General features: G+C 38.1%; 1 protein-coding gene across 13 annotated transcripts in view; it reads right to left on the reverse strand.

Annotated features, from left to right (window-relative positions):
* PLCB4 (phospholipase C beta 4) overlaps positions 1 to 16456 on the reverse strand; it is a 426442-nt gene that overhangs the window by 59721 nt on the left and 350265 nt on the right. For all 13 annotated transcript variants that reach the window (XM_058684912.1, XM_058684909.1, XM_058684911.1 and 10 more), the window contains 5 exons: positions 13242 to 13277; positions 10924 to 11065; positions 10221 to 10305; positions 9755 to 9879; positions 7526 to 7577 (listed from right to left, as the gene is read on the reverse strand). In XM_058684912.1, the coding sequence (XP_058540895.1) occupies positions 7526 to 7577; positions 9755 to 9879; positions 10221 to 10305; positions 10924 to 11065; positions 13242 to 13277 (440 nt within the window). The remainder of the gene's footprint in view (positions 1 to 7525; positions 7578 to 9754; positions 9880 to 10220; positions 10306 to 10923; positions 11066 to 13241; positions 13278 to 16456) is intronic.

Here is a 16456-nt window from a genome sequence, read left to right on the forward strand (position 1 = left end):
CCTGGCCGATTTGGATGCCTTTTATTTCTTTGTGCTAATTGCAGAGGCTAAGACTTCCAATACCATGTTGAATAACAGTGGTGAGAGTGGTCATCCCTGTCGTGTTCCTGACCTTAGGGGGAAAGCTCTTAGTTTTTCCCCATTGAGGATGATATTAGCATTGGGTTTTTCATATATGGCTTTTATGATCTCGAGGCATGCTCCTTCTATCCCTACTTTGCTGAGGGTTTTTATCAAGAGAGGATGCTGTATTTTCTCAAATGCTTTCTCTGCATCTATTGAGAGGATCATACGGTTCTTGCCCTTTCTTTTATTGATGTGATGAATCATGTTAATTGTTTTGCGGATATTGAACCAGCCCTGCATCCCAGGTATAAACTTTGCTTGATCGTGGTGAGTAATTTTTTTAATGCATTGTTGGATCCGGTTGGCTAATATCTTGTTGAGGATTTCTGCATCCATGTTCATCAGGAAAATTGGGTCTATAGTTCTCCTTTTTAGTGGGGTCTGTCTGGTTTTGGAATCAAGGTAATGCTGGCTTCATAGAAAGAGTTTGGAAGTTTTCCTTCTGTTTCTACTTTTTGGAACAGCTTCAAGAGAATAGGTATTAACTCTTAAATGTCTGGTAGAATTCCCCTGGAAAGCCATCTGGCCCTGGACTCTTGTTCTTTGGCAGATTTTTGATTACTAATTCGATTTCCTTACTGGTTATGGGTCTCTTCAAATTTCCTATTTCTTCCTATTTCAGTTTTGGTAGTGTATATGTTTCTAGGAATTTGTCCATTTCTTCCAGATTACCCATTTTATTGGCATATAATTGCTCATGATATTCTCTTATTATTGTTTTTATTTCTGTTGTGTTGGTTGTGATCTATCCTCTTTCATTCTTGATTTTATTTATTTAGGCGCTTTTTCTTTTTGATCAAACTGGTTAGTGGTTTATCATTTTTGTTAATTCTTTCAAAGAACCACCTTCTGGTTTCGTTGATCTGTTTTTGTTTTTGTTTTTGGTTTCGATGGCATTAATTTCTGCTCTAATCCTTATTATTTCCTGTCTTCTGCTGGTTTGGGGTTTTATTTGCTGTTCTTTTTCCAGCTCCTGCTGGCGTAAGGTTAGGTTGTGTATCTGAGATCTTTCTTCTTCTTTAGGAAGGCCTGGATTGCTATATACTTTCCTCTTATGACCAACTTTGCTGCGTCCCAGAGGTTTTGGGTTGTGGTGTTATCATTTTCACTGACTTCCATATACTTTTTAATTTCCTCTTTAACTGCTTGGTTAGCCCATTCATTCTTTAGTAGGATGTTCTTCAGTCTCCAAGTATTTGTTAGCTTTCCAAATTTTTTCTTGTGGTTGATTTCCAGTTTCATAGCATTGTGGTCTGAAAATATGCACAGTATGATCTCGATCTTTTTGTACTTACTAGGGCTGATTTGTGTCCCAGTATATGGTCTATTTTGGAGAATGTTCCATGTGCACTGGAGAAGAATGTATATTCTGTTGCTTTAGGATGAAATGTTCTGAATGCATCTGTTAAGCCCATCTGGTCCAGTGTGTCATTCAAAGCCATTGTTTCCTTGATTTTTTGATTAGATGATCTGTCCATTGCTGTGAGTGGGGTGAATTCTCCTACTATTATGGTATTACTATTGATGAGTTTATGTTTGTGATTAATTGATTTATATATTTGGGTGTTGCCACATTTGGCGCATTAATGTTTACAACTGTTAGGTCTTCTTGGTGGACAGACCCCTTAATTATGATATAATGCCCTTCTGCATCTCTTGATACAGTCTTTATTTTAAAGTCTAGATTGTCTGATATAAGTATGGCTACTCCGGCTTTCTTTTGTTGACCATTAGCATGATAGATGGTTCTCCATCCCCTTATTTTCAATCTGAAGGTGTCTTTAGGTCTAAAGTGGGTCTCTTGTAAACAGCATATAGATGGGTCTTGTTTTCTTATCCATTCTATTACCCTATGTCTTTTGATTGGAGCACTGAATCCATTGACGTTTAGAGTGAATACTGAAAGATATGAATTTATTACCATTATGATGCTTGTAGAGTTGGAGTTTCTGGTGGTGTTCTCTGGTCCTTTCTAATCTTTGTTGCTTTTGGTATTTATATATGTGTATGTGTATGTGTGTATATATATATGCATACATATATATATATGTATATATATATACACAAATATATATATATATTTTTTTTTTTCATCTTTTCTCCCCTCAGAGAGTCCCCCTTAAAATTTCTTGCAGGGTTGGTTTAGTGGTCACAAACTCCTTTTTGTTTGTCTGGGAAACTTTTTATCTCTCCTTCTATTTTGAATTCTATCTTGCTGGATAAAGAATTCTTGGCTGCATATTTTTCTGATTCAGCACACTGAATATATCCTACCACTCCCTTCTGGCCTGCGAAGTTTCTGTGGATAGGTCTGCTGCAAACCTTGTCTGTCTTCCCTTGTAGGTTAGGGACTTTTTTTCCCTTGCTGCTTTCATGATTCTCTCCTTACCTGAGTATTTCATGAATTTGACTATCATAGGCCTTGTTGATGGTCACTTTTTGTTGAATCTAATGGGGGGGGGGTCCTCTGTGCTTCCTGGATTTTGATGTCTGTGCCTTCCCCCAGGTTACGAAAATTTTCCGCTATGATTTGCTCACATAACCCTTCTACCCCTATTTCTCTCTCTTCGTCTTCTGGGACCTCTATGATTCTGATGTTATTCCTTTTTAATGAGTCACTGATTTCTCTAATTCTTAAATCGTGCTCTTTTGCTCTTAAATCTCCCTCTTTTTTTCTGCTTCATTATTCTCTATAAGTTTTCCTCTACATCACTGATTCTCTGTTCTGCCTCACCCATCCTTGCTGCCACTGCATCCATCCGTGATTGCAGCTCAGTTATAGCATTTTTAATTTTATTCTATTTTTTACTTCTTTTATCTCTGTAGAAAGGGATTTTAATCTATTTTCAACTCCAGCTGGTATTCTTATTATTGTGATTCTAAATCCTGGTTCAGACATCTTGCTTGTATTTGTGTTGGTTAAATCCCTGGCTGTCATTTCTTCATGCTCTTTCTTTTGGGGTGATTTCCTTCATTTTGTCATTTTGAAGGGAGAAAAGGAATTAATGAGGTAGAAAAATTGAAATTAAAAAAAATTAAAATTAAAAAAATATTAAAATTAAAAGTTAAACACACACACACACGCAAATGGAATAGATGATGCTAGATCCTAGGTGTGTTTTGGTCTGGGTTTTGCAAGTGGTTTGACAGATTAGAGAAAAAAAAGTGAGGGGGGGGGAAGGAAATCATTTGAGAATGTGAAAAAATTAATACACTAAGGTAGACTAAAATGAGATGATGGGGGTAAAATAGAACTTAAAAAATATACACAAAACTAAAGGATATAGTAGAAAAAATTAAAGTATTTTTAATAAAAATTAAAAATAAATGATTTTTTTCTTTCTGTATTTAAGAAAAAAGAAATGAAAAAGAGAAAAACGATAAAAAAAAGGAAATCATTTGAAAATTTGAAGAATTACACTGTAGTAGACTAAAATAAAATGATGGAAGTAAAATAGAATTTGAAAAAATTTACATAAAAGCAAAAAATATAGTAAAAAAATTAAATAAAAATATTTTTAATATATACTGAAAGTAAAAGTGAAGTTTTTCTGTTTCTGCATTCAAGAAAAAGAAAAGAAACGAAAAGAGAAAACAAGAAAAAAAAGGAAATTGTTTGAAAATTTGAAAAAGTTAATACACTGAAGTAGACTAAAATAAAATGATGGAAATAAAATAGAATTTGAAAAAATTTACACAAAAGTAAAAAATATAGTTTTAATAGGTCAAGTTATAAGATATCAGAAAGCTTATTGTATGTAAGTTTGGCTTAAATTCATCTTTCATGAATAGTTGAGATAAAAGCCTTATGTAGTTCCCTATTAGGGTTATTGGAAATTGGTAACCACCCTATCTCACTTCTGTGACCTTGCCTGCTTGCTAAATAGATAACTTAGGATGCAAAACGCTCCCCAACCCCCTCTACTGATCTGGCCTAGGCAAGACCAACATGTAAAAAGTCACATACTCACTGCCCTACAGCATCTCAGGTGTCTATGATTGGTCATTTTAAAACCTCTTAGGACAAAGATCTTTAAATTGATAGGTTCCCGCCAAAACTGATATCTGTGTGTCACAATATAATTGGCTACCATGAAATGCTGTAAATTGTAATTGGTTAACCAAATAATGATGTATTCTGACTTGCTAAAATCCATATAAGCCCACTGCTGCCTTTGTTTGGGGCCATTCTCTGCACTTTTCTCCTTAAGATCAGGAGATCAGATTTGGCCCGGCCGTGAATAAAATCTTGCCTCACTTCTATTTGGCGTCTGGTGGTTTTTTTTCGACAGCACCCTCCCTGTTTCATAGTAATAAAAATTAAAGAAAAATATTTTCAATAAAAATTGAAAATAAAAATGAATTTTTTCTCTTTCTGAATTTTGTGGTTCAGGTTGTGCAGATTGTTGTGTTAATCCTCCAATCAGTTTTCTAGGTGTGTAGGATGGTTTAGTGTTGGTCTGGCTGTATTTCATGGACGCGAGATACACAAAAACTTCCACAGTGTTCCGCCATCTTGGCTCCTCCGCTTCTTATTTTCAAGGAGCTTCTGCTCAGAGAACGAGTGATACAGTTTGTATGGGAAGAAACATTTGCACTGTAAAAGCCACAGGAGTTGTTTTGATTTTGCAGAGACCAGGGGCAGGTGCACCAGGCAGAGTCGTCTCTCAGGTTTTAGATCACAATCTCCCGGTCATCTCTCCCAGGTGGTTAAAGGACCGTGGTGGTGACTGTGCTGGCATGGATGCCACCTCGCAGGGCTCTGACTCTGCCTGGCCGACCCCATCATCCAATTTTCTGTGAAAGCCTGCAGGCTTGAGAAATTAATTTGCTCTATTTTGTTTTATTAGGAATTATAGAAATGCCTCCCATGTCTACACCTTTAAAAATGAGTCTGTTATAAACTACTGCTCACTTTCCTACTAAAAATCACACTTACTGAGCCTAATGGCATGGCTTCCCAAAACATCAGCCCACAGAGCAGACAGGGATCCCGAGACAGGCTCCCAATGTTTTGTTAATGTTGATAGACTCAGAAATTATACACGTTTGCTTCCATGCCAATGTTCTATATAAAACAGCTACTGTTGCTACCATAAGTCTAAAAAGGTACCAAAAGCCTCTTTACAGAAACCCAACCCTCAGCCAACCCAACAAGGAGGTTTTAAAAAGACCCTGCAGGGGGGTGGGAGAATTACAGGGGAAATGTAGTCAAAGCCAGAGTGCCTTTGATGCCCTCGCTCCGTGGAAATGCACCCTGTGTGGCCAGCCCTGTGTCTACCAGCCATGACGATTCCATCATGGAGGAGCAGAGAAACACACAACTGAGAAAGATTTGTTCCCTTTTTCCTGTGGGCGACAATTTTTGCCTCCAGGTTGAGTGTAGGGAAAAGGGAAAGGTTGGGGGTGGTGACATGTGACTGATCATTATCATCAATGCCTCTTCAAGTTGGGCTGTCTTGCTGAACGATCCTAATTTTCTAGCCCCTCTGGTGGGACTTCGGCTTTTGGTCACATCATCTCAGACACTTCATCACAGAATTCGGGCTATGGGAGCACTGTCCTTGTTTGTGAACGCACTTTAAAATCAACAATGGTGCATAAAAACAAGACACAGATCATAACCACGGTGAAACAGAAACTCCTGTAAAGAAATGGAGGGTAACTATACAACTCCTGTTGGGACCTCTTTATCTGGAAACAATTCCCCTCCTTAAGTACTAGCCCTGGGACAGCTGAGGCAAAAGGGGAAAACTTTAGTGTTACTAGGCCCCAGGGAAGGTTCCAAGGAGGGAGCCCCACCAGGGCTGACTGAAGTATGGTGTGAACCACAAGGGCTGTGGATGCCTCCCTGGACTCTGTAAAGGCCCGATTTGGACACAGCTCTTATTTACTCTTTTCTGGCCTCAGTTTTGTGATCAGCCATAAGGTCTTAAGCTTTTCTTAAGCCTCCCTTTGCACAGAAACTTGCAGTTCACAAAGTACATTCATACACACTCCCATTCATCCTTACCAAGCCGCTGCAACAAACCCGGCGAGGTAGGTATTACTGTCTTCATTTTATGGAGCAGAAAATCGAGGCCCAGAGTTTCACACACCTGCCAGGGCAATGCAAATAGCATGCCCAGGAGCTGGGGCTCAAAGCTGGGCTTTAGACTTGAGCTTTAACCACCAGGCCGCACCTGTCCCTTGCAGCCTCACTGCCTCAGCCTGCCACTGGGGGTCCATCCATCAATTTATCTGCACAATCTCCTGGTTATGAACATTTTGCATTAAAGCAACAAAACAGCTTTAAAAAACTCTGGAATGCGTATTTAGTGGTTTTCTTTTGAACTACATAGTTTTTATTTCCTTTTATCATTGACCTAGAACGTACTAGTTCAAGGTGTACAATTTTAATTTCTTTCAAAGCACACAGCAGAGGAAAATATAATGTATTTCCCAGATACATGTGTCCCAGGTGATTTGGAGAATAGGACCATCACTCAGGGGCGTAGGTAGGCTGGCAGAGAGCCATCTGGTAAGCAGGAAGAGGTGTGAGTGTGCACTTCGAACCCACAACTGCTGAAAAATTTTATCTTGACTGGCTGTTTTTTTGTGATAAAAATGAGGTATTCAACCAGGGAGGGCAAGAACTTCCTGCCAGGAGTATTATGGATGGGGTGGTACCTTGCTGGATTAATTTAGAGGCTCTGGGACAGATGCATGGAGGGGAAAAAAAATGGCGACACGGGTGTTTTTTCATCTCTACAGAATTTAACTTCACGTTTTCATTTAACCTTTCAGTGTTTCAGTGGAATTAACATTTCCTATTTCACTCTGTGGTTCACACATTTTAAAGAATGCCAGTGAAGTAAACTAGACAATATATGTAGCATGATTTTTTTGACAACTGCTATTTACAAGACATGCAAAAGGATCAAGATAGGACAAAGCTTTCTGCCTAGGTGTGTTAAATTCATATTGATACCCATGACTTCATTACATACTAAATCACCTTCATTCCTCTATGGGTCCTAGGCAAAATACATATAGCTAATATTCATATTTCCAGGTAATGTCCAAGTGAGCAGGGATCATTATCTGTCATAGCCGTAAAAACCTCCACTATTGACCTCAAAAGTGAGAGAATTAAATTCTAGAGTGTGTATGATAAACCACTTAACTTATGGTTCAATTTTTTTTTCAAAAAACTTTTTGCAAATCTGCTTAGTAAGTTGGGTAGATGAAGCATGTATACTTGCAAATAGAATCTATTTAGGGATTTCATTTGTATCTATCCCATCCCACAAACCCAGCTTAAATTGAGCAGCCCCTAGTTAAAAATGACACAGTTTCATCATAGCTATAGTATAGAGTTCAGGAACACGGTGACAGCAGTTTAAATCACATTACTCACCCGCATGATCCATTATACTCAAATTTTCCCTGATTCAATTGCATCGCTAAATCTGTCAAGAGACAAAAATAATTTAGCATCTCATCTCGTGGACAAAGAAGATCACGCTGGGTGATTTTAAACAATGGAAATCAGATACTGATCCTAGGCCGAAATGTCCTTTTTAATGTGGCAAGGTACTTTTGGGTCTGTTTAGAGCACACAACTCTCTTCCATGTTGAAATCATCTCGTGTTTAAGTTAAACATCAAATGTGTTTTCACAAAAATCATGGTACAATTGCTTTAAAAATTGGATTCAATATATGAGTCAGATTCAATATAATAGATTCTGTATGTATTCAATATATTGGATTCAATATACGAGTCAGTTCCATGAGTGTTGAAAGTACAGATGTCCAATTTGATATAGCTGGGGAGAATGTGCCTCATGATCACAGAGGAAAGGTATGCTGGAGATATCCAGTAGGGTCACAGGAGTACAAAATTTGGTTAAAAACAATAAAAAAAAAACAACCCAAAATAGATAGCATCATGTAAAAATTGGTGGCTTGTTCCTACTTTTAGATTTAGGGAGAATTCTTCCAGTGGGGCCTATGCTGGCAGGGCATGGCTTATGATTTTTCTCTTGCAAGTAGATACAATCTTTTCTTTTTTCATTAGAAAAGAAAAGTAATAAGCTGATGGATATTTTTTTCTTTTCAACATGTTGTAGTTAATTAATCCTAACATTATAAAATAAAACCTTAGGTGACCTAGTGAATCAACTGGTTTAGGATCTAGGATCATTTAACCCATATAATGGACTGACTCACTAAAACTGAAAATACAACTTGACCTCCCCCCTCCTTTTTTTTAAAAGTAAAATCATCTGTACCCTTTGCCTCTGCTATAAACACTATGGGATTATACTGGTACCTGGTCATAGTTTAACATAGCAAGGATTGATAGGGATGCTGTACAGACATTTAACTCCATTTAACCCCCACTGAGGAGAAGGAAATACAGTCAGGCCACACTTATGGCAAAGGGATGAAAGTCAAAAGACCCTTCAATCAGTCCAGATAATAGGGAACAAGGAGGATAGAAATTCTCAAAGTATGGGGGTAACTGGGTGGCCCAGTCTATTGAGCGTCTGACTCTTGATTTCAGCTCAGGTAATAATCTCATGGTTTGTAATACTGAGCCTCCTGTTGGGCTCTGCACTGACAGCATGAAACCTGCTTGGGATTCTCTCTCTCTCCCTCTTTCTCTCTGCCCCTCCCCTACTCACGCTTATGCTCACGTGTGCCCTCTCTCAAACATAAAAAAAAAAAAAAAGTCCTCAAAGTATGGTAGATGGACTAGAAAAGGAAAATACTCCCAAATCAGGAAACATGGGAGGCATCTCCTTATATAGCAAAGGACTGAACAAGAAAAGGTTTTTATTTTGCTTTGTTTTACCAATTTTAAGGACCACACTATGGAATTAACCACAGCACGTGAATCAGTTTTGTGGCCTATTATCTTACCTCTTTTAGGTAGATAACTAGAGTCCAGTGTTTCTCTACCTCTAATCTTAAAATTGTGATCCTAGGCTCTGAAGCAAACTCCAAAAAGTTTTTAAAAATTGTTTATGCATTTAAAAAATTGACTCCTCTCCTTCTGGACGGGAAGAAGATCATATATTGGAAACTTGCCTTTGGGTATACTTTGGAAGATTAAGTTATAGATTAGTACCTCTGCGAATATATGAATCTTTACACACTGTTTTAATTGGAGTCCATGCTAGAATATTTTTCTGTACTTTTATGGTGAGGTGCCACTGTGTTGATATCTGCTGAATGTTAACAGTGGGAAGGGTACTTTCCAAGGGAGAAATGAGTCACCGTTACTGTATAGAGAGACTCAAATTTTTCCCATTTAATTTGGCCTTTGAAAATAAAGATAAGTTTGATCCAAAAACTAGAAAAATTAGAAATATTCTGGAAAAGGGGACAATGTTTGGCAGATTGGTTGTGGTATTTATGAAGAGAAATTCAATTTAAACCAAAATATTTTGCTTTCTACCCTTTTTATGGCTCTATTTTGGGTTTTTCATATCTCACCATTACATAAATTCAACATCACATTGTTTTGCCATATGTCTGCTTCCTTTAAAAAAATGCCCATGGCCAACTGATAGCAACTGTTGGCACCATCCTGTCAAAATGTTCTCCTGGAATTCGAGGTCACTGGACATCAGTTCCTACCTGGGGTCTGATAGTTGAGCGAAACCATCTGGCAGCCAGCGTTCCAGAAAATCTGAGGCATGTAATTACTGGAATCGACCCGGCCTCCCTTGGGGTAAATGCGGCTCATTTGCCGTTTGTTGTAACTGTGTAACTTATTAAGGAGAATGGAAAAAAAAGAGTATTCCAGAAGCAATAAATAAACAAAGACCTAAAACAACAATGGTCTAGACCAACGATAACAAAATGTAGATAACAGCAAATTTCACATTTGTAAGTGGTGCTTAGGAGAAAGATCATAGTACACTGTGTAGACTATAAAAACATTTCACATTTGGGCAGATTTTCACAGTTGCAGAGGTGTTTCACACATATTATTTTATTAGCTCTACAACCACAATTATCTATTAGGCATTTATCTGCTTTAGAGACTACTGCCAAACCCAAAGCACAGCAGCCGTTCATTCTATTCACTACATAAGGATACTTCACAAATTCAATCGCGTGTGTCTTCAAGTAGCCTAGACCAACGGACTCATTAAAAGAAGACATGTTATAATGAATATTGCGCTCTGTAAAGAAAAGTAAAGACACACTCAGTGATGGTCCCATCCAACCTCACGGAAAGACAAGCAATAAATGTAATTACATCCCAAATCACAAGGCTTTGGAGGCAGATGTTCCATTACTGTATCTGCAGCTCCTACTTTCATTAATGTCCTGTGGATAGACACAGCTGACTTAAATAGTGATGGATTAAATTTGGCGTCATTAAACAAATTATGTGTACATGTCCTCCACAGCCACCCCTGAAATATTTATATTGGATGGCAATGGTGGCTTCTCCAGACCACAAATGATTATGAAAGTTTAAAAATATACATTTTTGGAGGTCAGGTTTTTGATTAAGAGAGATCTTATGAAAATACATTTAATGCAAAAAGCAATACTAAGCTCTACTAACGCTAACCAATCCATAGTATCTCAGAGCCACCTTGTGGATGATGTAGGGAATGACAAGGCAATGCCACTGCGTGCTAAACACGTGGGTAAGAGCACGGTCTGTGACACAAAAATAAGGTAGAACAGCCCCTATACCCAGAAAAGAAAATGGTGACAAGTCAGATCACAGCTCATCAGCATAGTAAAAGCAGGCAAAAAAGGCAAGATAATTTAACCTTTGGGGTTACCTTCAGCCACATGGAAACCTTGAAATTTTACGGGCTGTGCATAGTTGATCATTGTAGACAAATATGGATGGATATTAGTGGTAGCACCTACATATTTATAAGATGCCATCCATGCCTGTTCATCTTCTACAGTAACCAGGCCCTATAAGCACAAGGAAAGGAATATGCACATTGAGGACTTCAGTGGGACAGATGCATGCTACAGACATCCTCACTAAAGATGATCTGCACACACCAATTGAAAGATAAAGACCTTTTCTTCCTCAACTTTGCTAAAGGATCATTATAAAAGTTCATGTTCAGGGGCGCTTGGCTGGCTCAGTCAGTAGAGCATGTTACTCTTGATCTCAGGGTTGTGAGCTTGAGCCCCATGTTGGGGTGTAGCCCACTTAAAAAAACAAGTTCATGTCTATCATAGTCCCTAATAACATAAAAGGAGATCATAATAAAATATAAGGCTTATCTTACATTTTTTTTAAGATTTCAAAACTACTTTAAAATATTCAAGAATGTATACTGAGGATCACAACAATCTATGAAATATATATGGCATATATTATCATTTCTAATTTCACAAATTGTGACAGAAAGTGGAAAAACAACTTCAGTGTGTATCAGAATCCCTGGAGGGCTTGTTAAAACATAAAGTCTTAGACCTCATCCTCAGAGTTTACAATGAAGTGACTGTGGGATGAGGCCCAGTATTTCCATTTTGACAGCATTTTTAAGTGCTAATGATGTGGCTGGTCTGGGGACCACACTTTGCTTAACAATGGTCTAGAATTGAAGCCACATATGTAAGTAGTTTACAGTATCTTTTTAAAGAGGTTATTCTGAAAATAATCTGATAACCCACTACTACATAGGACATGTCAACACTGCATCATTTTACAGAGAGGAAACAAGAAAAATTACTTTGATTTATTTCTTGGTAAGTCAGAACAGAAAAAAAAACATCAAAAAATAATGCAAATGATCAACATTTTGTTGAGAACTTTGAAAACCTAAATTTCCTGCAGAGACTGATACAGGAGGATAAACTGAACTGCTCAGTTATGTGAATCCGTTCATTAGTTAAATGCTCAGATTTTCTTATCTGATGACTTAATAATCTGAGCATTCTAAATCATCAAACTGATTTCACCAATAAAAACCTGAGATAAATAATCAAATAATATAACTCGTTTTTATTTTTAGCCATTTCTTTATATATCTTGTCCACTCAAATAAGTGCAGAGACTATGTCTGATTCCTTTCTTGGGTGTTTAATGATAATAAGTAACACCAGGACAACACGTTGGGCACTGGGCTGAATTCCTGCACACACAACTTCATTACTGCCAGTAATCATGTGGAATAAAAATTAGAGTCCCACCCACTGACCATGTGAGAACACTAGGGCCTTGAGGATTAAAATAATTTGGTCACAGCTACTTAGCTAACACACAGCAGGGACCAAACATCAACCCCTGCTTTGTTGACCCCAATACTTTATGACATTCTAAAAGAGAATTTCATGAATGTCATGGGAGGGTCTGAGATCAGACATGTCCATAACTACTCCAAACTTACTATATAGACAGTAAGAAGATAGAGCCTCACTCCAAATAAGATAGGGCCCCACAGACAGCCAGACATGATATTCTGAAGTTCTCAAGTATGGGGATTAAATTTCCAGGCAAATTTTTGTCTTTGCCATCAGTATCATTACTATAATAAACCATGTGTATTTACTCAATAAAACCACTGTGATATCCTGAAGAATGCTGAAGAGGGCAAAAGAAACTAAAAATGTATCTTTACTTATAATAAAGTCGATATCTAGTAACAACCAATACAGGTCAAAAATGTATGTAGTGTGAAATTAACTAATGATCTTTTAAAATGCTAGTGTAGTCAGAACCAAGGTCACCTTGCTAGTATACTATCAGATAGATCTGATGCCCTTTTGGGTCATTTTTATTTTCAGATTCAATGTGTTGATGATTATGTACTCCTATTATAGGAATGAAATCTCTAATGTCAACTAAGTGCCTGACTGCACTAAACACTTATTTTTAGGGAAATCATCTTATTCACCTGCCCTGGTTTTGTGATTTTTATCAGGATTTAATCATTTCATCACTGTGAAAAACTCTTTCTTTTGAAAACTCTTATAATTAGATGCATTAAGCATGTAAATATTATACTCATAAATAGTCTGATATTCCATTGGGAAGGGGGAGATATAGAGTTAACATTTAGTACAAACTGTTCAATATTAGAAAGCTACATATGGTATTTCATAATAAACAAACTGCACAAGGAAATTTTTTTACCTTTTTGTTGATTTCATGTTCAAGGTCATCTGAAGCCTAAATTAGAGAAAGACAAAAATTTGTTTACTTTTCTAAAGGGCAAAATTCCAAATTTACTAGCCATATGTATGCAAATATTTAAATAGATATATGTAAGCTTGTTATTCTATTTGTTAAGGTGGAAAGTTATTGAGGACATAAGGCCTTGGCGAAAGCAAGTACTGGAAAAATACAACAGCCTGTCGTACATACCAGAAAAGCAAATCCTAACGCTATCTCTCCTTTGTTGATAGTCTTTGCCTATTCAGATGTTTCCCTTTTAGTAGTTTAATCAATTATTTAGTCATGGGGTTTGGGAAATAATTGTGGCCAACTCTTCTGACACGTAAAGGGCAGGCAAGCATGAATGGATACTCTGTGGCAATTCAACACTCATGTCTGGACATTGGTAAAGGCTTTATGTGGTAAGGTAGCATCAAGGTAAACACTGAGTCTTGGTAAGCATCCAGTAGTATCCAAGTAGTCAAAATACTATCAGACAAGGGTGGGTGTGATGAAAGCGTCTCTTTTGCTTTGCTCTTCAAATACTCTCCCATTTTCCTACTACCAAATACATATACCCATGCATTCTTCACTGTCTTCAATGATGGGATCCCTGCTCCCATCAAAGACCACACCCTCACATCACCACCATACCATTCCATTCTTACCTCCTCAGGGAACTAACAGGCAGTTATCCTCTCTCTCTCTGGCAAGACTAATCTCTCCTTCTCCATGGTGCCATGTGCAATATTTGCAAACCTACTTCAGATTCATTCATTCTAAAAATAACACTCCTTTGACTTCTCAAATTGCCTTTAGCCACCAGCCTATTTCTTGCTTCCCTTTACAACAAGACTTCTCGAAAGTATATTATAGTCTCTACTTGGGATGCCTGGCTGGCTCAGTTGGTACACTCCTCAGGGTCATGAGTCCAACCCTCATGTTGGATGTAAAGATTACTTAGAAAAAAAAGTATAGTCTCCACTTATTCATATCCATCTGCTTCATTGGCCCCCACCACTCTATTGAAACTTCTCTTTTCAAGTCAGCAATGACCTCCATGCTACCAGTCCAATGGACACTCGAGTCTCTACTCGTTTAATCAACAGCAGTCAAAAACCAGCCACTTTGCCAAGGGCTAGGAGGTGGGAGGAATGAGATGTTGATCAAAGAGGACAAACGTCCAGTTACAAGAGTAGTAAGTTCTGGAGATTTAGTTTATAGCATGGTGTCTATTGTTAATAACACTGCATCATATACTTGAAAGTTGCTAAGAGAGCAGATCTTAAATGTTCCCACCACACACACACACACACACACACGTAATTATGTGAGGTGATGGATATGTTCACTAACCTTATTGCGGTTATCATTTCATAATGTGTACAGGTAGGAAATTATCACATGTACACCTTCAACTTACACAGTGTTATGTCAATTATATTTCAATTAAGCTGGAGAAAAGAAATCCCAACTCTCTTCACTTCTTCTCTTACCCTGTTCTCTTGGCTTCCTTGGTCTCTATACCTTAGTCTTCTTTTCTGACCCACCTTCTCTGCCTCTTCCCATGATCATCATCTTCTGAACTCCTAGTTTGTATCTCTAGCCTGACCTCTCCTCTAGTTCCAGATACACGTCACAACGACGCTAACTACAATGGCGAAGATGAAAATGCTAATGTAGCAACAATAATGAATGCTTTCATGGGAATGACCATATGCTAGGCCCAACTCTAAGCTCTTTACATATCCTAAACCCATCTACTTTTCATAATGGACCAATGAAATAGGTGTTATTATCTTAATTTTGCAGTTGAGGAAACCAAGACACTGAGAGCTTAAGTAACTTCCCTGAGGCTACACAGTCAGGAGATGTCAATGCTACATGCACCCAGATGGCTGCTGCCCCTGGAACAGCTCACAGGCCTCAAAGATCCTGTCTTGTTTGAAACATTGAGTTCCTTATCTTTCAGTCTTCTTTACTTTCCACCCAGCTCCTCAAACTCAGACCTAGAGAGTCATCTTGCTTCCTCTTTCCCCTTCACTTGTCCACATTCAATCCATCAGCAAGTTGAATGATCTTTGCTTCCTCAACAGATCTTCAATCCACTCAGTCCTGCTTCTAACTGTCCAGTTTAACACTTCGGAGTCTGGCTGAGTACAACAGCTTGGCCTAACTGCTCTTCCTGCGTTCACTCTTGCTTCTTTTTAATCTCCATATGGTACCTACGGTGGTCTTTAAAAACTATCAGGCTGCATTGCTCCCTTCTTTAAACATTTTCAAAGGCTTCAGATTTCACTTAAATTAACATTTGAGTTTCTAAGAGTAACTTCCCAAATCCTGCATCATCTAGTTCCTACCTTCCTGTACCATCTCATCTTGTTTCACTCTGCCCATCATTCAATCCACTTTGTTCAGTGTCTTTATTGCTGTTACCCCACAACTGGGGCCCTTTCTCTACTCTGTGTGTGGCTGGTTCCTTTGCCTTTGGGGATCTGGCTTCCTTATTCCCTCGACCTCATGACTCTCCATTTTAGCACTCATTTTTAGTTTCAGAATAGCACTTATCACAAATTGTAATTATAGAATTGGTGGTTTATTTGTTGCCTGTTTCCTATTCCCTCCTGGTAAACTCCCATCAGACTATAAGCTCCATGAGAGCAGAAACGAAGCATGTTTTGACCTTTTTGGGTTGTTATGGCCTAAACTATGCCTGGCACATAGTCGGTACATAATAACTTTTTCTTGGTTGAATGGTTGGACGGACGGAAATACTTTTATACTTATCCCACATTAGGTGGGAGATGCGATACCTAACTGGAAGGATGGATTTTCTAATGAGGGCTTGCTTGGGATGATTGGAGTCATTTTTCTGATGACTTCAACAGGTTAACCTTTGCCACCAGGATGCTGTTGTCTCCCTATTCACCTATAATAATGTAATACATGATTTACCTAAAGGACACTGGACAAAATAAGTTGTGATCAACAGTAGCCGCTGCTAATAAGCAATTCAAATGTCCTTTCTAACTTAAAATTGTTCATGCATGGATTAACATATGGACTCTGGTCACCCAACTCAGAAGGGGAATTATAGGCTACTTTATTTTCTGTGGTTGTCACATTTTGAAAACTTCCTAACAGCTGCTACCTCTTCTTGAGAGTCATAACAAAAAGGGATGCCAAGACTCCGA

This window comes from Neofelis nebulosa, chromosome 9, assembly GCF_028018385.1.
Source record: "Neofelis nebulosa isolate mNeoNeb1 chromosome 9, mNeoNeb1.pri, whole genome shotgun sequence".
Classification (NCBI taxonomy): domain Eukaryota; kingdom Metazoa; phylum Chordata; class Mammalia; order Carnivora; family Felidae; genus Neofelis; species Neofelis nebulosa.